We start from the raw sequence: 24,893 nt of genomic DNA on the forward strand, positions 1-24,893 counted from the left end.
GCAAAATCCCATTGGAATTCCATTGGGAAAACCATCAGAGATTTTTTCGATCAAAATTCCAATCGTGTGTATGCAGCATAAGTTCTAACCCTAACCCTAACTTTTGACCTATGAACTTTAACCCTAACTCTAAGTGAATCTCCACTTTGTGACGCCTCCCCCCTAAAACCCTTACCTTTTTCAGATTCCGCTCGGTTTGTTGGAAAAAGGGTAAAAAAAAGAAAAATTTGTTCAGCAGAAACTTGTATGACTGATATAGAGGAGAGAGGGCTGTAAATACATAGGTTAAACTTATGTAGGAGTGTTTGTTTCACCTGTGTATCACCTGAGGCTCATCACTCCATTGGGTATATGTAAGCCTTTACAACCTTTAAAATAATCCTTATTTATCCGGCCATAGAAATACTTGCTGAGTCATTGTTAGAGGATGACAACACACTCTCTCTTTCTCAATTGTGGTCCTGTGATGTCACTCCTTCACACTCTTTCACACGCTCTCCCAATAAAGACTACAGTACAGGCAGGGTCAGCTGGTGCCACCATCAGGACACCTGACATGAGAAAAGGAAAGTGGTTATAGCAGATCAGCAGCACTGAGAGGCTACAAAGGATGGAGGGAAGAGGAAAAATATGTGTAAATATTGTATTTTGCCAAAAAATGTGAGTCCACAAAATATCCAAGTTTTCCAAAAAAATTACAAGAGTTTAAGAAGTACAAAACTGAGATTTATGTCCATAGGTGACAGATGTTGTCACATCACACAGGAAAGTTCTATATACTGTATTTTCCATTGTTGAATACAAGTAGTGCAATAATAGATTAAGGCCGGGTTCACACCACAGCGATGCGGGAACGCCGCGAATCCGCATGCCTCCCGCCGGCAGTTCACACTGCCCTATGCGAACGGCTGGGAGTGTCAATGAAATGTTAATGACACCCCCAGATCCGTCCGCATATCGCAGTGCGATCTGCAAACTCGCACAGGAATCGGATCGCATGGTGTGAACACCCATGCGATCCGATTCTGCTGCGGACCAAAAAAAGGGTCCCGTGCGAGTTTGCTGTGGGAGCGATGCGAATTCAGCCATACTATCTGTATGGCTGAACTCGCATCGCTACGGAGATCGGATGTGATTTGCACTGCAGTGCGGTGCGAATCACATCCGGATCTCCCCCCGCAGCAGTGTGAACCCAGCCTAATAGCTTCAATAGTTTCTTCTGTTTCAGTTTAAAGAAACACTGTTATAATATACATTCATTGGCCATTTTCTTAGGTACACCTGCTGCTTGGTAACACAAGTTGCTAATCAGCCAATCACATGGCAGCAACTCTGCGCATTCAGGCATCTAGTCATGGCGAAAATGACTTGCTGAAGTTCAAACCGAACATCAGAATGGGGAAAAAAGGGGATTTAAGTGACTTTGAATGAGGCATGGTTGTTGGTGCCAGACTGGCTGGTCTGAGTATTTCAAAAACTGCTGATTTACTGACATTTTCACACACAGCCATCTCTAGGGTTTACAGAGAATGGTCTGAGAAAGAGAAAATATCCAGCGAGTGGCAGTTGTGTGGAAGAAAATGCCCTGTTGATGTCAGAGGAGAATTGTTCGAGATGTTGTAAATTGTATAAGAATGGTGTAGAATTGTAGAAGATTGGAAAAATGTTGCCTGGTCTGATCAGTCTCGATTTCAGCTGTGAAATTCAGATGGTAGGGTCAGAATCTGGTGTAAAAAACATGAAAGCATGGATCCATTCTACCTTGTATCAACAGTTCAGGTTGGTGGTGGTGTAATTGTGTGTGTGTGGGGGGGGGGGGGTATTATCTTGGCACACTTTGAGCCTCTTAGTACCAATTGAGCATTGTTTAAATGCCACAGCCTACCTGAGTATTGTTGCTGGCCATGTCTGTCCCTTTATGACTACAGTGTCCCCATCTTCTGATGGCTCCTTCCAGCAGGATAATGCTCCATGTCACAAGGCTCAAATCATCTCACCACTGGTTTCTTAAACATGACAATGAGATCTCTGTACTCCAATGGCCTCCACAGTCACCAGATCTCGGTCCAATAGAGCACCTTTGGTATGTGGTGGGACGGGGGATTCGTATCATGGATGTGCAGCCAACAAATCTGCAGCAACTGCGTGATGCTATCATGTCAATATGGACCAAATCTCAGAGGAAAATTTCCAACACCTTTGTGAATCTATGCCACAAAGAATTATGACAGTTCTGAAGGCAAAAGGGGATCCAACCCGGTACTAGCAAGGTGTATCTAATAAAGTGGCTGATGAGTGTATATTAATCATGGGTCATGTTGTCTCTGCTCATGGAACTTGGGATGCCAATTTTAGACAGAGCCAATCAGCTACTCTGATTGCAGTGATAATCTCCATTGGCAGACAGTACCTGATCAATGCCATGGCACTGGTCATATTCCCCACTGAGCGAGGTGGAAAATATCCATTGAATTCAAGCTGAAAGATATGGTAAGTATTGTATTTTACACCATGTTAACCACTTCAACCTCGGAATGATTTATCCCCTTCCTGACCAGAGCACTTTTTGCGCTACAGCACTGCTTCACTTTAACTGACAATTGTGTGGTTGTGCGATGTTGTACCCAAACAAAATGTACGTCCTTTTTTCCCACAAATAGAGATTTCTTTTGGTGGTATTTGATCTTTATTTTTTGCGCTATAAACAAAAAAAAGAGCAACAATTTTGAAAAAAAGCAATATTTTTTACTTTTTGCTATAATAAATATCCCCCAAAAAATATAAAAAAATTTATGTCTTTCTCAGTTTAGGCTGATATGTATTCTTCTACATATTTTTGGTAATAAAAAAATCCCAATAAGCGTATATTGATTGGTTTGAGCAAAAGTTATAGCGTTTACAATATAGGCAATAGATTTATGACATTTTTATCATTAATTTTTGTTTTATTAGTAATGGAGGTGATGGAAAATCTCTGATGGTTTTCCCGATGGAATTCCGACGGAATTCCAATCAAGCTGTCTTGCCTATACGCGGTCACACCAAATTCCGATAGTTTATAACGTGGTGACGTACAACACGTACGATGGGACTAGAAAAAGGAAGTTCAATAGTCAGTAGCCGATAGCTTCCGTCTCGTAGTTGAATCTGAGCATGCGTGATTTTTGGCGTGTCGGAATTGCATACACACGATAGGAATTTCCGATTGAGAAAATTGAGAACATGCTATCAATTTTTTGCTGCCGGAAATTCGGACAGCTAAATTCCGATGGAGCATACACACGGTCGCATTTTCCGATGAAAAGCTCTCATCTGTCTTTTTCTGGCCAGAATTCCGATCGTGTGTATGCGACATAACTGTGGGGGGGATGGGCTACCACTGACATGACAGCGATCGCTGCTCCTGATGACAGGAAGCAGTAGATCCCTGTCTTGTCACTAGGCAAAACAGGGAAATGCCTTGTTTACATAGGCATCTCCCCATTCTGCCTCTCCGTGACACGATCGCGGGCCCCCGGTGGACATCAAGTCTGCAGGACTCGCGGGCACGGTCACGGAGCATGCAGCGGCACACGTGCATTTAAAGGGGATGTACCTGTATGTTTTTGCCTAGCCGTTCCATTGTGCCGATGTACATCGTTGCGCACTGGTCGGCATGTGGTTAAAGGCTGGAAATTGGAATAACACTGAAGTGGTTATGACCAATGCAATTATTTTATGTTTTTCCCCCAATTTACCTCTTAAAATGCCTGCTGCGATTGTCCAGTCTATCTATTTGTCTCCATCAAAAAGATCTCATCTCTGTCACAGCGAACACACTGAAAATGTTTTGTAATAAAGTTCACCGCAGCCCTGACAATTACTCCAACAATTTAGCATTGTCCGGAGTTACTTTGCCTGACCTCAGCTTGGACAGAGTTAAAATATGGATCCTCAAGCCCTTTGTTAAATGAATCATCTGTATTCAGTGTGTTTGCATCAAAAGGATAATGGACCAAAAAAAGAAGATAACAAGCAGCTTTCAAGGTCTATTATCTCTTTCATATCAATACAGTGACTATATAGCCGCAGTGCATTTAACATAGACGTCAGTGAAGTCTGTTTTCAACCAGGTTAAGCCATGTTTATCTCTTTGTGAAAAAAACTTGTGAAACCTTAAGAAAATATTAAAACCCTACTATTAAATTCATAGGAAAAATTACATTTTTAGATGTACTGTGTATTGTTATTTACTGTCAATTCTCTATTTTATCTTCTATCCTGTAGTTCTGTAATGCATATAGTACAATTAACCTAGCAATCAATTTGATTGTGCTAAATCTGCACATGCAAAGGCCTTAGAGTCAAAATATGCCCTTTAATAAACTCTAATGACTAATAGGTGATATTATAATTAGTCCATAAGTCAGTTAGGAACATTTTTGAGTATAGCCTCAAATAGCAAAACCTAAACCTAGGCATGAAATAGTACCATCATCCAAAAATGATATAGGGAAACAGGGGGAGGGGTAAGAGCATAAGGGTAGCTGCTGAGGCTAGGCAAACATATACTCAAAACCACAAATTTTGAGGTGGACTATCTCGGTATTTATCAGTATCGAGATAGTCCACCACAAAATTTGTGGATTTGAATATATGTTTGGCTAGTCTCTGCAGCTACCCTTACGCTCTTACTGCTCCCCCTGTTTCCATAAGTCAATTAGGACATCTTTTAGTTTAGTAGAAATAAATGTGGCCATAAACAGGATCAAACCTGATGAATCTGTTCATCCAGTAAGAGTCCATTCGCACAGGGGCAGCACGACTTCCAGCGAGACTTTGGGAGGCAACTTGGACACGACTTGTGTATGAATCACAGTGCGACTTGAGGCAACTTGAAGTTGCCTCCAGGACAGGAGACTTTGCCAGTGGCCAATCACATAATAATCAGCTCTGTGGGAGGGAGGGGTTTGCCTAGAAAACTATTTTTACTTCTTGGAAAGTTGCTTCAGGGGATCCGACTTGGAGGCAACTTCCATTGAAATCAATGGGTACAAGTTGCCTAGAAGTCAGATTGAAGTAGTATAGGAACCTTTTCTGAAGTCGGAGTGACTTCAGTAGTGTACATTAAGACGGCTCTCATTCACTTACATTGATTTTATCATGTTGCACGACTTGAGGCAACTTGGGACGACTTCAAGTCGGATCCAAAGTTGCCCTTGTGTGAATGGACTTTAAGCGTTAAAGTGTGTGTATAGTCAAACCTTTTTTTTTTTTTAATATTAGATAGAGTAGGGATACATTTGAACCCTTGTCAAGTTTGAATTGCTGTTTTTTCTTCATTAGGGAGATGTCCACTAGGGATGAGCCGAACACCCCCCGGTTCGGTTCGCACCAGAACTTGCGAACGACCCCCGCGTTCGGTACGAACGTTAGAACCCCATTGAAGTCTATGGGACTCGAACGTTCGAATTGGAAAGTGCTAATTTTAACGGCTAATATACAAGATAGTGTCCTAAAAAGGGTTTGGGGACCTGCCTCCTGCCTCAGGGGACATGGGTCACTGCAAAAAAAAGTTTTAAAAACTGCCGTTTTGGCGGGAGCACTGATTTTAATGACGATTAAAGTGAAAAAAAAAAAAGTGAAATATTCCTTTAAATATGGTGCCTGGGGGGTATCTGTAGTATGCCTGTGAAGTGCCACGTGTTTCCCGTGTTTAGAACAGTCCCTGCACAAAATGACATTAAACGGAAATAACACCATTTAAAACTGCTTGCGGTTTTAATGTTATATCTGGTTCCTGCAATATGGTTGAAAATCATTGAGAAACATGGCATGGGTAGCCCTCCCTGCCCATTACCAGCCTATTTGGGTCTTGTACGCATATTAAGGGGAACCCCGTACCCATATTAAAAAAAGGAAATGCGTGTGGCCCCCAGGCCCTATATACTCAGAACAGCAGTATACAGGCGGTGCAAACAAGACAGGGACTGTGTAGGTTTGTTGTGTTAAGTTGAATCTGTTTGTCATTTTCAACCGGTACATTTTTAAAGTGTAGCTCCAGTCAAAAAAACTATCTTTAAGCTTTTTGGAAAACATAGGGAAGGGTTATCACCCCTGTATAATTTGTTTTGTCGTCCATCTTTTTTCATCTCACTTGCTGCTGTCTCCTTGCGTTTGCAAGTAGGAGATGTTTGTAAGTTGGATGTTTGAAAGTAGGGGCCTGCCCTATATTATAGCGGTATGTACTGGGTACAGAGCACGCAGACAGCACGCACTATCTCCTAACACTACTGACTGCAAGCTCTATTATTAACCACTTGTTAGCCCAATGTTTGCATAAAGTGAAAGATGAAGTTATGCTGAGTAAATAGATATCAAACATGTCACTCTTCAAAATTGCACATGCCCGTGGAATGGCGCCAAACGTCGCTACTTAAAAAATCCCCATAGGCGACGCTTTAATTTTTTTTTTACTGGTTACATGTTTTGAGTTGCAGAGGAGGTCTAGGACTAGAATTATTGCTCTCGCTCTAACATTCTCGGCGATACCTCACATGTGTGGCACATGCGAGCACATGGGGACATGGGCTCTTTAATTTTTATTTTATTTTTTTATTGTTCATTTTACTTTATTTATTTTAGTTTGACATTTTTTTCCCCAAAAATATATTTTTGATCACTTTTATTCCTATTACAAGAAATGTAAACATCCCTTGTAATAGGAATATGGGGTGACAGGTCCTCTTTACAGTGAAATCTGGGGGGTCAATATGACCCCACATCTCACCTCTAGGCTGGGAAGCCTGAAATAAAAAATAAAAAAAAGATTCTGGCTTTGATCGTACTGGCGAGTTGGTAGAAGCACCGGAGGGCGGTGAGGGGTGGGGGGTGTCTATGGCTGGGTATTTCAGGGTATCACCGAGTATGGCTGGGTATCTCTGAGTATGGCTGGGTATGGCAATTTATGACAGGGTATTACAGAGTATTGGCGGGGTATTGGCGGGGTACTACAGAGTAATAGCAGGGTACTGCAGAGTATTGGGGGGTACTACAGAGTAATGGCAGGGTACTGCAGAGTATTGGGGGTACTGCAGAGTAATGGCGGGTACTGCAGAGTAATGGCGGGTACTGCAGAGTATTGGGGGGTACTGCAGAGTAATGGGGGTTACTGCAGAGTAATGGGGGGTACTGCAGAGTAATGGCAGGGTACTGCACTGCAGAGTAATGGCAGGGTACTGCAGAGTATTGGGGGTACTGCAGAGTAATGGCGGGTACTGCAGAGTAATGGCGGGTACTGCAGAGTATTGGGGGGTACTGCAGAGTAATGGCAGGGTACTGCAGAGTATGCACTGGTATTGCAGAGTATTGGCAGGGAATTGAGGGGTTAAATTCGGTGAGCAGCGATGTGGGCACTGCAGATGCAGCCCACATCGCTGCTGACACCGATCTCTTTCCCCTCCGCTGTACCGATCGGTACAGAGAGGGGAGGGAGGAACAGGCGTCATAACATGACGCCGGTTTGTTTCCAAGTGATCACTCCGTCATTTGACGGAGCAATCACGTGGTAAACGGCCGCTATGAGTGGCCGTTTACCGTGATCCGTGATGCGACCCGGCGGTCACGGATGCTCTCGAGTGCGCACACCTCGGGGCACGCGAGAGCAGAATTCTGGGAGGCCGTTAATTAACGGCCTCTCAGAGTTGAACAACCCCCCTGAAGCCGTTAATCGGCAATGGGCAGTTGTTAAGTGGTTAAAGCTAGATCACTAGCTATATAGGTGAGGTGAATATAGTGGTGTATACTGCGGTCAGGGCACAGACAACAACCACTACACAGCAGCAAGATAGGAAATCAGCCAAAAACGATTGGTGTGTACTGTGTTGAAGGTACACAGAACACCCACTGCTTCAGATGCTAAGTAACACACTACACGAGTCCGCCTCAAAGGCGGCCTTATATAGTGTGGGGCGTGCACTACACAGCCTGAGCTATGATTGGCCACAGGCAGGATGCCTGTGGCCAATCATGGCTCTCCTCGCTGCCGGCGCTGCGATTGGCCAAGCATGCGGGGTCACAGTGCATGCTTGGCCAATCATGGGGCAGCAATGCACTGCGCCACCGCAGTGCATTGTGGTCCGCGCGCGCGTCACTCGAATTTTGACGCGAACGGCTGAAACGTTCGGAATTCGCTGAGCGGCCGAACAGCCAATGCTCGAGTCGAACGTACGTTCGACTCGAACACGAAGCTCATCCCTAATGTCCACTGTCCCAGAGACAAAATGGGATGTGAAATTCAAAAGTTGTTTCCAGAACAAGAAGTAAGGGGAAATCTTCCTATGACAAAACCCGTTCCAGTGTCAACTGTCCAAGAGAAGAATTATTTTCACATTTTAGGGTTTTGCCTCTCACTTCCATGTTGCACCCACAGAACGGAAATTGAAAGGAAGTCTTCCCAATGGAAAACAGACAGCAAAAATAAAATTGATAGGGGTCCCAGCCCTTCCTTACTCTATCCAAATCTAAAATACAAAGATTTTACTGTACATACACTTTAAACACAATACGCACACAGGGGCAAATTACCGTGACATAGTGTTCCCAGTTGAACAAAAGATACCCAAATGATATTTGAACAGCTAATAAGGGAGCCTCAGATACCATCCTCCATCACACCCTACATAAATGAGTAGGAGGTATATACTGTATCATTGCCATATATTTGCAATGATGGAAGCCTCTATCCCTGCTCTATTGTTTACATGGTTGGAAAAGCCTAAATGCATCTAAACATGCCTAAGAGCTAGGAATGTTTAGCGCTTGAGCATTTTTTCATTTCAGTGTCCAGAATAAATTAATATTCTGCTCAATAAAATAAATAAATGACCTAAATGCACCCAAACGCCTGCTAGGAGAGAAGCATTTACAAAAGCCCCAGTGTAAATGAAGGCTGAAGTCACTTAGCTGGAACAAGTATGGAGATAAAGAGCTCTGAATATACTTTATGCAAACCAGTTTTATACCACTGTTTTGGAAAGTGTGTAAACCAATGGCACAACATTAGATCATCCACAAAGCAACCTAGAAAGAAGCCAAGGGCCTTTTGGATGTCCAGAGGTGCCAGCTACAGCCTTCATGCTTCTGCAGTGAACCAAGGGGATAGTGCAGTTAGTCATATCGGTCTACTTGCCTGCCAATTGGTGTCTGATGGCCATGATCATTCAATGCTATTTGGGCAACTCTGTGCCTACTGCAATCTTTCCGAATGTCAATCTCAATCAAAGTGATAGTGGTGGGGTGCAATGTTTTTACCTTGCCTAGTGCCTCATTACTTTAATACATCTTTGGACAGCATATTGTACTAGCCAGGCAACTAATAGTTTTAGAAGCAAAACCGTAATAAAATCATCTATATTTATACTTTTACTGGTCTCCTTTAAATTATATTTATCACTGGGGATGAGTTGGCGGTTTGGTCCAAACCTACGCTTATACTAAACTTTGGTGGACGAATGCCCAAACCTTTGCCTGTTTGCCGGGAGTCAAAAATCAGATATAGAAGTCACAACTGTTTAGATGTCCTAGGGAACCTCAAGCATATTTGTTTTTTTTATTCACAAAATATTCCACCCCCTTAAAATTGATACCAGACTCAAAGGGTCTGGTATATACAGTATATATATATATATATTTTTTTTTTGGGGGGGGGGGTGCTCTATGCATTTTTGCATCATCATTGCAGTGTTACTGGATGTGTTACAGTAAAAGTTACATTTACCAATTTTAAAAAATATATATGTTCAGTTTAAATTGCTGGAAAATTACATTCTTTGCAAGCTTCTTCTTTTTTTTTTTTAAGTAAAAAAACAGCACACAGACCCCTCCAAACTCTTCACCCAAAATACATAGCAGACTCTTGAATGGGTCTGTGCTCTGCTTTTTTTTTAAAGCTGTAAATGACATGTTCCCCAAAAGCAGCGCCCTTCCCCGTGTTATTTTTGACACTCCTTTGCCTATTAGCCCAAACAAGGGCATTTTGAATTTGAAAAATTAAGTTTGAATGTAATTAATTGGGCTCATATTCAGCATTTGAACTTATTTGAAGTTTGACAAAAATATATGACACTCACGGAAAACATCCATAATAGGGACTTATGCCGCGTACACACGACCGGACTTTTCAACGGACTAGGTCCGACAGTCTTCCCAATGGACTTTTGGCAGCATTCCAATGGACTTTCCAAATGAATGGACTTGGCCGCACACAATCACACCAAAGTCCGATGGATTCAAACGTGTTGACATACTAGAATAAGGAAGTCCATAGCCAGTAGCCAATAGCTGTCCTAGCGTCGGTTTTCGTACGTCGGACTAGCATACAGACGAGTGGATTTCTCCATAGGAACTGGGTCCGGCGGAAAAATTTGAAACATATTCTATTTCTAAAGTTCGTCAGATTGTTGGACAGCAAAGGGCCGATGGAGCCCATCGAATTGTCCAACAGATTTGTTCCGCCGGACCTTTGCTGTCGAAAAGTCCAGTCATGTGTGCGCGGCATTAGAGAAAAAGGAAAAAATAAGAATTGGACTATAGAGGCCAGGCATGGAGAACACACATCATAAAAAATCATAAGCTTTTATTATATACCATATTTAGAAACAACTCACAAAATGTTATTATTGTTTATTATTATACAGAATTGATATAGTACCAACATTTTACACAGTGCTTTACAATATAAAAGAGAGACAATTCAGTTACAATACAATAAAATACAAGAGGGCCCTTCTCAGAAGAGCTTACAATCTAATAGGGAGGGGCAGGTGGTAGAAAGGGTTGTAACTGTGGGGAATGAGTTGATGTAAGTGGTAAAAGATTAGTTGGAGGTGTGGTAGGCTTGAAGGGATGAGTTTTCAGGGATCAACTAAAGGCAGCTACAGTAGGAGATAGCCGGACAGATTGAGGTAGAGAGTTACAGAATATAGGAGAGGCGCTGGAGAAATCCTGGAGATGAGCATGGGAGGAGGAGACAAGGTAATTTGAGAGTAGGAGGTCTTGAGAGGAGCAGAGAGGATGGTTTGGGTGATAATTAGAGACAAGATTGGTGATGTAGCTCAGGGCAGAGTTGTGAATGGCTTTGTATGTTGTGGTTAGTTGTTTGAATTTAATTTGCTGGGCGATCGATAGCCAGTGTAGGGATTGGCAGAGAGGCGTGGCAGACAGTGAGCAGTTGTAAAATGTAAAATGTATTGTGGCAGCACGCAGGTAAAATCACCTGGTTGTATTCAGGATGGGAAATATGTGTGTCCTAGATTCAGGCTTTATGCAGACTTTTACAATTAGAGGGGAAGAGTTAATGAGCCCAGCTGTAGTAAGTGGGCTCATTAAGACCTCTACAAAAAACCCCAGCATGCATAGGGAGATGCTCCATCCTGGAACCAGTTTTGTGTGTGTAGACTGGGGAGTCTGAGATCTGTTCTGTGCGGTGAGTTAACGCCTGTGTGGCAAACCCCTACAATAGAGAAAGGGACTGGGGCAGCACAAGGCTGCACCCAGTTGTTAGACAGGGAGTCTACGTGTGTAGTTAGAGGTCAAGCTGACCAGGATTTATTTTCTTGTTTTATTTTGTTTGGCTGTTATATGTATCACTGCATGTAGCCTAAATAAACCGGATCTTTTATTTTTTTGCACCTACACCGCTGTCTGCTGTGCCTGACTTTGTGTTGTGAACCCATCCAGGGGGTCACACACACCCGCTACCGAGCGAACCCCCTCACAGTTGGTGGAGAATTTTGGCAGTTTTTTTTTTTTTTTTTTTGTTAAGGCCAGCATGGAGGAGATACTGAGACAGCTGGCTCTAGCAAATGCAAACCAGCAGCAAACAAATACAGCTTTACAAAAGAGCCTTGCAGCTCAACAACAAGCCCAGCAGCAGGCAAATGCAAATCAGCAGCAGACAAATGCAACTTTGCAGCAGAGTTTGGAAGCCCAGCAGCAGGCAAATGCAAATCAGCAGCAGACAAATGCAACTTTGCAGCAGAGTTTGGAAGCTCAGCAACAAGCCCAGCAGCGATCTGAAGCCCGCTTCATAGACCTGTTGCAGAAGCAAGAGCAGAAATTTCAACAGCAAATAGAGACATTGATACAGCAACGTCCGCAGACCAATGAAGCAAGTGGGTACAATAATACCGCAACCTTTGGTGTGAGCCGTTTACTGACAAAAATGACTGGAGAGGATGATCCGGAGGTGTTTTTGACCACATTTGAAAGGACTGCTGAAAGGGAAAAGTGGCCTAAGGAGCAATGGGCTGGACTGGTGGCCCCTCTGTTAACTGGGGAATCGCAGAAAGCTTATTATGACCTAGAGCCTGACCAAGCAAAAGACTATGTGGTGCTAAAAGCAGAAAGATTGGCACGGCTGGGTGTCACCCTGGCAGTCCGGGCTCAGCGTGTGCATAACTGGACTTTTCAGGTTGGAAAACCTCCCAGGTCTCAAATGTATGATCTCATTCACCTGAGCAGGAAGTGGCTGCAGCCAGAGATTTTGACCGCACCAAACATTGTGGAACGTGTGGTTATGGATCGTTTCCTGAGAGCTCCTCCTACTGCCATCCAAAAATGGGTAAGCCATGGAGACCCAGAAAATGCAGATAAACTTGTGGATCTGGTTGAGAGGTACTTGGTTACAGAGAACTTGACCACCTCTTCCAGGGACTCACAGACTTTCCCCCCTAAGACCAGATCATCCCCAGTGGCGGGTAAGATGACTCCAAGGGGTGAGGGCGGAGAGAGTGAGAGGGTGGGAGTTCTACCTAAGGTCTGGCGGGAGCAGCCCAGGAAGCCCATGCTGCAAGAGGCAGCGAAAAAAATTATTTGCTACCGCTGCCGGCAAGAGGGACATATTGCAGCCAATTGCCCAGTTGTGGATGAGCCTATGCAATGTGACTTTATAAGGGAGAGACGTCAGTCGCTGTTTGCGACAGTTGCATGCACTGCCATTCGGGGACCTGAGAAACATTTATGTAAAATGTGTATTAATGGTAGACATGTTGATGTGTTGCTAGATTCAGGTAGCCTGGTAACATTGATAAAAGCTGAATTAGTTACTACAGAGGTCTCTGGGAAGAACAGGGTGGCTGTTATTTGTGTGCATGGGGACACCCGAGAGTATCCTGTAACTTCAGTGTTTTTTGAGACCCCCAAAGGTAACCTCTCTCATCAGGTGGGGTTAGTGTCTCAGTTACCACATGATGCTATTGTGGGAAGAGATTTTCCAAAATTCTGGGAACTCTGGGATTGTCCTGAGGCCCCCATTGGTGCTCCTATAAACCAGGAAGATGACCAGAATTCCTCTGGGAGTGGTGAGGACTCTCCTGAATTTCCCTTGTCGGTATTGGCGGGGGAAACTCGAGAAACTGGGGAGGAGCCAACATCCTCAGATGAAAACATGCCGTCTGTGGAGTTTTCGGATCTTGAGGTTCACAGGGAAAATTTTGCCACAGAACAGTTAAAAGACCCCACCCTAATAAAGGCACGGGAAAATGTGGTGAAAATAGATGGCGAGTTAGTGAACCCAGATAAGACTTGCCCTTATCCTTACTTCACTATGGAAAGGGACCTGCTATATCGAGTGGCTCAAAGGGCAGAAGAAACCATTGAGCAACTTGTAGTGCCCAAACCTTACAGGAAGTTGGTGTTAGAATTGGCTCATGGACACATTCTGGGAGGTCATCTGGGGACAGAGAAAACCAGAGAGAGGGTATTGCAGAGATTCTATTGGCCTGGGGTCATGAAGGAAATAGAAAAGTATTGTTCCTTCTGCCCTGTGTGTCAGAAGTCGGCACCTATGCCACATTTCCGTAACCCACTGGTACCTCTTCCTATCATTGAGGTCCCCTTTGAGAGGATCGCAATGGATTTGGTAGGTCCGATAATGAAGTCTGCTAGGGGGCATCAGTACATTTTGGTTATATTGGACTATGCCACCCGTTATCCGGAAGCAATTCCTCTCCGAAATACCTCGGCCAAAACCATAGCCAAAGAGCTATCCCTTGTTTTTAGCTGCGTGGGTATTTGTAAGGAACTGCTTACGGACCAAGGTACACCCTTTATGTCCCGGGTTATGAAAGAATTATGCAAGTTGTACAAAGTGAAGCAATTGCGTACATCTGTGTATCACCCCCAAACAGATGGGTTGGTTGAAAGATTCAACAAAACCCTAAAACAAATGTTAAAGAAGGTGGTGGATAGAGATGGAAAGAATTGGGATTGTCTAATACCCTATCTGATGTTTGCCATTAGGGAGGTACCCCAATCCTCTACGGGTTTCTCACCCTTCGAGTTGCTCTATGGGAGACACCCAAGAGGGCTGCTGGATATCGCCAAGGAAACTTGGGAAAATGAGAGTTCTCCTCACAGGAGTGTGATTGAGCATGTCGCCCTGATGCAAGATAGAATTGCACAGGTAATGCCAATTGTAAAGGAACATTTAACCCAAGCGCAGTTAGCACAGCAGAGAGTGTACAACCGTGGGGCCAAGACACGTACTTTTTCCCCGGGGGATAGGGTCTTGGTGCTAGTCCCTACGGTTGAAAGCAAATTTCTGGCCAAATGGCAAGGTCCATATGAAGTAATTGAAAAAATTAGTGAGGTGAACTACAGGGTTAGACAGCCAGGAAGGCGAAAGCCGGAGCAGATCTATCACGTCAATCTGCTGAAAGCCTGGAGGGATAGGGAATCCCTAGTCGCAGAGACTTTGTCACAAGTACAGCCTGATTGCTTAGTTCCTGAGGTTGGAATAGCAGACACCTTATCGAAACCCCAACAACAGGAGGTTAAAGAGTTTGTACTTCGTAACAAAGAGATTTTCTCTGAGCTTCCGGGACAAACATCTGGCGTAGAGCATGACATTATCACCCCGCCAGGAGAAAGGGTAAAACTAAAACCTTATAGAATACCAGAGGCCCGACGGGAGGCAATACGTGGGGAGGTTCAAAGGATGCTGGAATTGGGTGTGATAGAGGAGTCCCAGAGTGACTGGTCCAGTCCTATGGTACTAGTGCCCAAACCTGATGGGAGCTGGCGGTTTTGTAACGATTTTAGACAATTAAATAAAGTTACAAAATTTGACACCTACCCCATGCCACGTATAGATGAGTTGGTTGACCGGCTGGGAACAGCCCGATATATGACAACTCTTGATCTCACCAAAGGGTATTGGCAAATTCCCCTGGCCGAGTCGGCCAAGGAGAAAACTGCGTTTGTAACCCCAGATGGGGCATTCCAATATAAGAGAATGCCGTTTGGGTTACAGAATGCACCGGCAACATTCCAGCGGAAAATGGATAAGATTCTGAGGCCCCATCATAAATATGCTGCAGCTTACCTGGATGATGTGATTATCCATAGCACAGACTGGGTCTCACATTTGCCAAAAGTACAAGCAGTCCTAGACTCTATCCGGGAAGCTGGGTTTACGGCCAATCCAAAGAAGTGTACCATTGGACAGGAGGAGGCCAAATATCTTGGGTACACTATTGGGAGGGGGGTGATAAAACCCCAAGTCAATAAAGTCGAGGCCATACAGAGTTGGCCACGTCCCAACAGCAAGAAACAGGTACGAGCCTTTCTGGGAATCGCTGGCTATTATCGACGATTCATTCCCCATTTTGCTTCTCAGGCTGTGCCCCTCACCAACCTGACAAAAGGGAAAGAGTCGGTTATGGTTAAATGGTCCCCAGAGGCTGAGGAAGCATTTCAGTCCTTAAAAACAGCCTTATGTAGCCAGCCAGTGTTGTACTCACCAGACTTCTCTAAGGACTTTGTTGTACAAACTGATGCATCAGACGTTGGGTTATGAGCAGTGTTATCCCAGGTCTGGAACGGGGAAGAGCACCCAGTCATTTACCTCAGCAGGAAGTTAAAGTCCCATGAGGTAAATTACTCCACGATTGAGAAGGAATGTTTAGCAGTGAAGTGGGCTCTAGATTCCCTTCGGTACTATCTGCTAGGTAGGCACTTTGACCTGGTGACTGATCACGCTCCTTTAAAGTGGATGGCTCAAAACAAGGAGACCAATAGAAGGGTAAATAGGTGGTTCCTGGCCCTACAGGAATTTAACTTTACAGTTAAGCATCACCCTGGTGTTAAAATGGGGAATGTGGATGCTTTGTCTCGGATACATGCGTGTCTGGCTGCTTGTGTTACAACCCCAAGGTTGAAACAAGAGGGGGGGGGGGTATGTGGCAGCACGCAGGTAAAATCACCTGGTTGTATTCAGGATGGGAAATATGTGTGTCCTAGATTCAGGCTTTATGCAGACTTTTACAATTAGAGGGGAAGAGTTAATGAGCCCAGCTGTAGTAAGTGGGCTCATTAAGACCTCTACAAAAAACCCCAGCATGCATAGGGAGATGCTCCATCCTGGAACCAGTTGTGTGTGTGTAGACTGGGGAGTCTGAGATCTGTTCTGTGCGGTGAGTTAACGCCTGTGTGGCAAACCCCTACAATAGAGAAAGGGACTGGGGCAGCACAAGGCTGCACCCAGTTGTTAGACAGGGAGTCTACGTGTGTAGTTAGAGGTCAAGCTGACCAGGATTTATTTTCTTGTTTTATTTTGTTTGGCTGTTATATGTATCACTGCATGTAGCCTAAATAAACCGGATCTTTTATTTTTTTGCACCTACACCGCTGTCTGCTGTGCCTGACTTTGTGTTGTGAACCCATCCAGGGGGTCACACACACCCGCTACCGAGCGAACCCCCTCACAGTATGTACTGTATATATCTGATTTAAAACCAATAGTACTTTGGGTACATCAAACCATATATATTCATACAACAATGGTTCTTCACATATTCTGTAGATAGTAATGATGTTTACAACTTAGTCCCCGTGTATCAACACGTTTTGCCAAGATCGCTTCATCAGGACATATGAAAGCATTGTATGAATATATCTACAACAAAATAATTACATCAATCATCATTGAAAGAAAACATTATAATCTGATGCATATATATATCCACTGCACAAAGCATACCTCAGCACCAAATCACTCATGCACAGACAACCCCCTTGGGTGGGGACAGGAGCATCAAGAGAAGGCCAATGGGGTGACAGAGCACACAAGGGGGCCAATGATATATCTATATAAAGGAGACTATTAGGTAATATGTAGCCTACAATATCATATAGACCATAGTGGACAAAGATATTTAATCATTACCTATTATGGACTCCCTAATAAGAGTAAACTTTATGCATCAGAAGGAAGACAGTCCTGAAGAGGACTAGGATTTAGGCAAATCTTATACAGATTGGTAAAAAATATATATGAAGCCATTTATCACATAGCAGTAAACTATCTGCCTATATAGTTAGTAAAATGTGATACCTCAAAAGGACCCAGTTAGAGATGTGCCCAGAGTCTACTTCTAAGTTAGTACAAACTAAAAGCCAGCTATATGATTTGAAGTTTGCCGCCCATCCCTCTTTACAACTATTAGCTATCTCTTATCACAAATGTATTAATACTTGTGTACTACACTTTGATTCGTTACATTACTGATATGAAGACTCATTAAGAACCACCTCCAAAGGCTAAATTTCCCTGCCCAATCCTTCACTAGCATTGATCTTTTTTTCTGTTTCAGACAAAATAACTTTGCTCGCGGTTTGGAGCACCAGCTGCCAGATGGCCTTCTTGTTACCACCGTACCATCAGAAACTCAGTGTCACGAAGAGATATCTGAGCCTGTTCCCGACCCTGATTTCCTGACAGGTCAGTAAATCCATTTATTTATCCACTCACAGCTGGTTCAATACAATGCGACAGGAGAGCAGATCAAGAGATGTCTAATAGATTTGGAAATTGCATGCTTAACGGTAGTGTGAAAGTCAGGTTGTCAAAGGAACGCATGAATGCGAATTACCTTGGTGAAATGTACTTTTTCTACACTGTTGTTGTGTTATTAGCTACTTATTCCTAACATACTGAAGTATATTGTTTACTGGGTGTTTAAAACCTATATTATCACCCTTTAATGAGTTATCGCGTGTCAGTCTCGGAATTTTTTTTTTATGTGAGTGAAAAGCCTGATAAACCATTAAAAGGTGATAATATTGAGTGATAACACATAAGCTACAGATCGATGAAACCACCTCTGGGTAGTGATGTCTCAGACAGGTTTGCGAAGGAAATGTTACATTCATAAGGCTTCCTGAATCCTGATACAGCCAAAGAATGACTTTGCTGTGAGGGAATGGAGTCTTGTAATCGTATTCAGTCTGAGCTCGAGGAAAGCTGTGATGTAAAACAAAAAGGGACCTTGATTTGGAGTCTGCTTAACCACTTGACCTCCAGAAGATTGACCACCTTCATATCCAGGCCATTTTTTGCAATACAGCACTGTGTTGCTGTGTTACTTTACTGTGATACTGTATCGAAAAAAAAAAATGATATAATTTTGTTCCCACAAATTCAGCTTTCCTTTGGTGGTATTTGATCACAACTGAGGTTTTTATTTTTTGCGCTATAAACAAAAAAAGATTTTGGAAAAAAAACAAACTTTTTTCATTTCTGCTATAAAACACATCCAATTAAAAAAAAAAGTATTTTCTTCAGAAATGTAGGTCAATATATATCCCCTTCCCGCCGAGCGTACGCAGATGTGCGTACTTGGCTTCCGGGGGATATACCGGGATGATGCCCGCACCTACAGGCATCATCCCGGTACCGTTTTTACAGCGGGTGATTGGCTATCCAGCCATAACAACCAAGTGGCTAAAAGCCACTCGACTGTTATGCCAGAGGAGTGGGAGGGGACGTCCCCCCCTCCCGCCGCCTCCCGCCGCCTCCCGCCACTGTTACCGGTGCTCCCGCTTGATCGGGAGCACCGATTCAAGCTCCGATGCCTCTGGCTGCTGGGGAGGCACTGGAACAAAGCCGTAATCGGCTTTGTTCCAGTATCCTAATAGTAAACACGGAAGCGACGTCACGACGTCACTTCCTGTTTACTCGGCTGCCAATGGCGACGGTTTTAAAAAAATATACAGTATTCAGAATCGCCGTTTTCAGCGATCTGAATACATTGAAGTGTAAAGGAGGGATCGAGGGTCTTTTAGACCCCTGATCCCTCCATAAGTACCTGTCACCACCTATTACTGTCACAAGGGATGTTTACATTCCTTATGACAGCAATAAAAGTGATCACATTTTAAATTTTTTTGTAAACAATTTATTCATTTAAAAATAGATAAAATAAAATAAAAAAATGTTTAAAGCGCCCGCCGTCCCCGCGAGCTTGCGAAGCAAAGAAAACGCATATGAAAGTCGCGCCTGCATATGTAAACGGTGTTCAAATCACACATGTGAGGTATCGCTGCGATCATCAGAGCGAGAGCAATAATTCTAGCACTAGACCTCTGTAATGCTAACCTGGTAACTGTAAAAAAAAATTAAAGCGTCGCCTATTGAGATTTTTAGGTACCGTATTTTGTCGTCAATCCACGAGTGCGTGCAATTATAAAGTGTGACATTGTTTGGTATCTATTTACTCGGCGTAACATTATCTTTCACATTACGCCAAAAAATTGTGTTAATTGTACTGTTTCGTTTTTTTTTTTAATTTGTGAAAGTGTCCCTTTTCCCAAAAAGTTGCGTTTAAAACACCGTTTAAAACACCGTAAATACCGTGTGACATAAAATATTGCAACAATCGCCGTTTTATTCTCTAGAGTCTCTGCTAAAAAAATATATATATATATAATGTTTGGGGGTTCCAAGTAATTTTCTAGCAAAAAATATGGATTTTAACTTGTAAACACCAAATGCCAAAAATAGGCTTAGTCATGAAAGGGATAACCTGCTACATAGAAAGTGATTTTGGCTACAGCCACATTTAAAACAGGAAATGCAAAACAATTGCGGGGCCAGATATGTCGGGACCCGCCTAACTAACCTGACTTTGGAGGCTCAACATGGAGACAACACTTTGATAAAGTATTTATTTTATTGCACAAAATTCATAAAAACAGAGGCACATGAGCCTAAAATTGTTCCACAAATAAATGCAGAAAATTAAACTCTACTAAGGTCCCGGAAGACCATAAGTATATAGGTATCAAAAAAACGTGAAAACACTTGTAGAACTGTATGCTTCCGGTAACCAAATCTGCCAGGTCAACGTTTCGCCAGTAACTTGCCTTCTTCAGGACCCGATATGGCACAGTAGAGCAACATTAAATACACTGTAGAAAGAAGAGAAAATATACAGGTAAGTACACACATTATATGACATCTAACCATATATTTATGGTATTTTTATTTATTTATTTATTTTATACTAGTAATAGCGGCAATCAGTGACTTATAGCGAGGAATGCAATATTGCTGCAGACAAAACACTGATGCCGCGTACACATGACCGGTTTTCCCGTCAGAATAAACTCCGAAGGTTTTTCCAACGGAGTTCCACTGAAACTGTTGTGCATACACAAAATCACACCAAAGTCCGTCCGTCAAGAACGCGTTGACGTACAGCATGTACGATGGGACTAGAAAAAGTAAGTTCAATAGCCAGTAGCCTCTGTCTCTTACTTGCTTCAGAGCATGCTTTGTTTTTGGTCCGTCAGAACAGCTTACAGACAAGCGGCTTTCCGGATAGGAATTGGTTCCATTAGAAAGATTTAAAACATGTTCTATTTCTAGGTCCGTCAGAATTTTCATCCAAAAAAGTCTGATGAGGCATACACACGATCGGAATATACGATGAAAAGCTTCCGTCTGACTTGCCAATCGCGTGTGCGCGGCATAACTGACACTTTTGACACTTTTCGAGAACCAGTGACATTAATACACACAGTGTATATACAGTGAAATATACACTGCCACTGTACTAATGACACTGGCTGCGAAGGGGTTAAACATCTAGGGTGTTCAAAGGGTTAAATGCATGCCTAACCAGTGTTTTTGTGTTTACTATATGTTCTCCTTTTACTAGGGGAAGAGATGGATTCTAATGTCTGCTTTGCAGGAACACAGGATCCATGGCTTCCCCCCTGTCAGAACCAGGATCTGTCTTGTTTGCAGCACATCCCTGTTCTGTGCAGTTTACCGGCAATTGGTGGGTGCTGGAGAACATCGACCCACAATTTTCACAGCAGAAGCAGCACATACTCTACACACGCACCCCCTGCAGGCAGCAGTCCAGAAACTGCTATAGGGTGGTCGCTAAGTGGTTAAAGGGCTTATCTTTTTTAGTAATTTTCCCTCTGTTTTTACCTGGTGATCTGGCCAGTAACACACCTCCTGTATTAGCATGCCCCCATATGGATGAAGGTGCACAGGGGGCACATCAGACACTATCATTGTCAGTCTAGGGGGAGGGGAGTGTTAGATGTATCAGTAGATTTAGCTACACTAACAAATTGAAGCCAAATTCCAGATAATACTTTATGAGCAGCTTTTTTTGCTTTTGGGATAACACTTGAGTGGATAGCACTTTTGCTTAGCAGTAAGAAGGGTTGCTCATTTGAATACCTTCCACGACACTACCTACCTGGAGTTGGCATGTCCTCCCTGTGCCTGCGCGAGTTTCCTCCGCATACTGCAGTTTCCTCCCACACTCCAAAGACATGCTGGTAGGTTAATTGGATCCTGTCTAAACTGTCCCTAGTATGTATGAATGTGAGCTAGGGACCTTAGAGTGTAAGCTCCTTGAGGGTTGGGACTGATGTGAATGTACAATGTATAAGTAAAGCACTGCGTAAATTGACAGCGCTATATAAGTACCTGAAACAAATAAAGTAAAGTGCTGCGTAAATTGACGGTGCTATATAAGTACCTGGAATAAAATAAATAATAAATGAAGTGTTACATAACTAAATAATTTCAAGCACCCCACCAGTGTTAAATGGTCTGTCTCCTCCCTGTTACTGCAAGCCAGTTGAAAAACAAAAAACTTACTGGCTGCATCACCAGATGAAAAAAAAAAAAAAGAAAGAAAGCCTAAAAAGGATGCTAATGTAGCCATCATATCTAGGAATTGGTAAGCTGCAATATTAATAAATGATTGTTTTTGGGCTATTTGTGTCATTCTGCTTCTGCTATCTAGTTCCCTCATCACCTCCTCTTTAGTTCACATCAGGACTTCTCCAGAACCTTTCACTTCCTCTGGAACTCCCTACACCAATCCCTTCATCAGCCTCGATAAATATAAAGTAATGCACTTGGGAGCTAAAATATGAATGTAAACTACACGCTAGGGGGAGAACCTCTGGGGGAATCAAGGATGGAAAAGGATCTGGGGGTCCTAGTTGATACAATGCCAAGCTGCATCAAGCAAGACTTGCACACTAATAACATACATTAAAAAGCGGATATACTCAAGAGATAAATCTATAATTTTACCACTGTATAAAACTCTGACACAGCCACTTCGTGAGTATGCCATCCAATTCTGGTCACCAGTCCTCAGGAAGGATGTGCTGCAGCTGGAGAAAGTCCAGAGAAGGGCAACAAAGCTAATAAGGGACCACAGTTATGAGAAAAGGCTACACACTTAGGCCGGGTTCACACCGCTGCGATGCAGGAACGCTGCGAATCCGCGGCGTTTTCCCGCATCGCACACCTCCCGCCGGCAGTTCACACTGCCCTATGCGGACGGCTGGGAGTGTCAATGATATGTTAATGACACCCCCAGATCCGTCCGCATATCGCAGTGCGATCTGCCGACTCGCACAGGAATCGGATCGCATGGTGTGAACCCCCAAGCGATCCGATTCTGTTGCGGACCAAAAAAAGGGTCCCGTGCGAGTTTGCTGCGGGAGCGATGCGAATTCAGCCATACTATCTGTATGGCTTTACTCGCATCGCTACGGAGATCGGATGTGATTTGCGGTGCGAATCACATCCGGATCTCCCCCCGCAGCAGTGTGAACCCAGCCTTAAGGCTGGGTTCACACCTATGTGAATTGGATGGGGGTCTCCCTGCATCCAATTCGCATAGCAGGATATTGTTGCCAGCTCTCTATGGATCCGGTTCACATATCTCCGCAGCGGCTCTGGTGCGATTTTCACAGGAGTCCTGTGCATCTTTTGATGCATTTCAGGTCCGATCTCAGCATGAAATTTTGGCTGAAACTGTGAATGGAGATGCTCCAGACTCCTGCTGTGAGCCGCTGCATGTTATAGTGTGAAGTGTGATTCTTGCAGAGGGATAAAATTGTTCAGTCTCACTCAAGATGACACATGGCCACTCAATTAAGTTGGACAAGATGCAGTATAACCTTAAATTCTTCAGATACATGGTATAGCTGAATGACGGCTACAGCCCAGACCCACTTTGCCGGGAGTACGTCTATTGATGTCCTTCCATGCCCCAGCAGCCTGCCCGCCCCCCTGCTGGGCATGTGCAGCGCACAGATCGGAGTATCCTGACCCCTTAACATGTGATCAGCTTTCAGCCAGTGACAGCTGGTTCATGTTTCATAAACAGCCGGTAATCAGCTCTTTTTTCTTCTTGTGCTGACAGGATGAGGAGAAAAAAAGAAAACCTGATCACCAGCGGCTGTGAAAGGAACATTGGTCCCGATCAAGGAGAGCTGGTGCCAGCTCACCTGTGCCCACCTGTGCCACCTGCCAGTGCCACCTAACAGTACAGAACAGCGCCGCCCATCAGTGCCCACCAGCGCAACCTACCAGTGCCCACAGTGCCACCCATCAGTGGCCACAGTGCCACCTATCAGTGCCCACAATCAGTGCCTCATCAACAGTGCTGCCCAGCAATATCATCTACCAGTGCCCATCAGTGTCACCTACCAGTGCCCATCAGTGCTACCTATCAGTGCCCCCTATCAGTGCCATCTATCAGTGGTACCTATCAGTGCCATTTTATCTGTGCCCATCAGTGCTGCCTTATCTGTGCCCCTCAGTGCCACCTTATCTGTGCCTATCAGTGCCTTAACTGTGCCTATCAGTGCCCATCAGTGCCCACCAGTGCAGCCTATCAGTGCCCACCAGTGCAGCCTATCAGTGCCCACCAGTGCCGCCTCATCAGCGCATATCAATGAAGGAGAAAAAAATTACCTGTTTGCAAAATTTTATAACAAACTATGAAACAAACATGTTTTTTTTTTCTAAATTTTCCAACTTTTTTTGTTTGTTTAGCAAAAAATAAAAACCCCATCTGTGATTAAATACCACCAAAAGAAAGCTCTATTTGTGTGAAAAAATTGTAACAATTTAATTTGGGTACAGTGTTGTATGACCGTGCAATTGTCATTCAAAGTGCATCAGCGCTGAAAGCTGAAAATTGGTCTGGGCAGGAGGGGGGATTTAAGTGCCCAGTAAGCAAGTGGTTAAACTGCGTAGGCGGTTCTTTGCTGTTAAAGTGGTAAGGATGTGGAATGCCCTTACATAATTAGTGCTGTAAGCTAGAGTGTTAACTATTTAAAATAATTCTTAGATTGGCATCCTAGAGTAACCAATATACAGGGATATGGGAAGTGCTAAGCCCCGTACACACGAGAGGACTTATGTCCGACAGACTTCCGAAGGAGTTCCGTCGGAGTTCTGCTGGAATTCCGACGGAGTTCTGACAGACTTTTCGGCCGAGCGGACTTGGCCACACACGATCACACTAAACTCCGATGGATTCGAACGTGATGACGTACGACTCGGCTTGAATAAGGAAGTTCATAGCCAGTAGCCAATAGCTGCCCTAGCGTCGGTTTTAGTCCGTCGGAGTAGCATACACACGAGCGGATTTTTCGAAGGTTGCAGCCCACACACGATCGGATAGTCTGACGGACTCAGTCCTTCGGACTTTGGATGTTGAAAAGTTCGCTCGTGTGTACGCGGCACTAGAGACATAAACGCATACACACACCCACACAGGTTGACCTGGATGGAC

The 24,893-nt window shown here is 43.8% G+C and overlaps 1 protein-coding gene across 1 annotated transcript in view; it reads left to right on the forward strand.

Moving 5' to 3' along the window:
- Positions 1-24,893, forward strand: part of ASTN1 (astrotactin 1) — an 846,340-nt gene that overhangs the window by 706,285 nt on the left and 115,162 nt on the right. The window contains exon 14 of the mRNA XM_077453189.1: positions 17,634-17,761. Coding sequence (XP_077309315.1) covers positions 17,634-17,761 — 128 coding nt within the window. The remainder of the gene's footprint in view (positions 1-17,633; positions 17,762-24,893) is intronic.

This window comes from Lithobates pipiens, unplaced genomic scaffold (assembly GCF_037356315.1).
Source record: "Lithobates pipiens isolate NorthernLeopardFrog02 unplaced genomic scaffold, aLitPip1_a1.2 Scaffold_23, whole genome shotgun sequence".
NCBI lineage: Eukaryota > Metazoa > Chordata > Amphibia > Anura > Ranidae > Lithobates > Lithobates pipiens.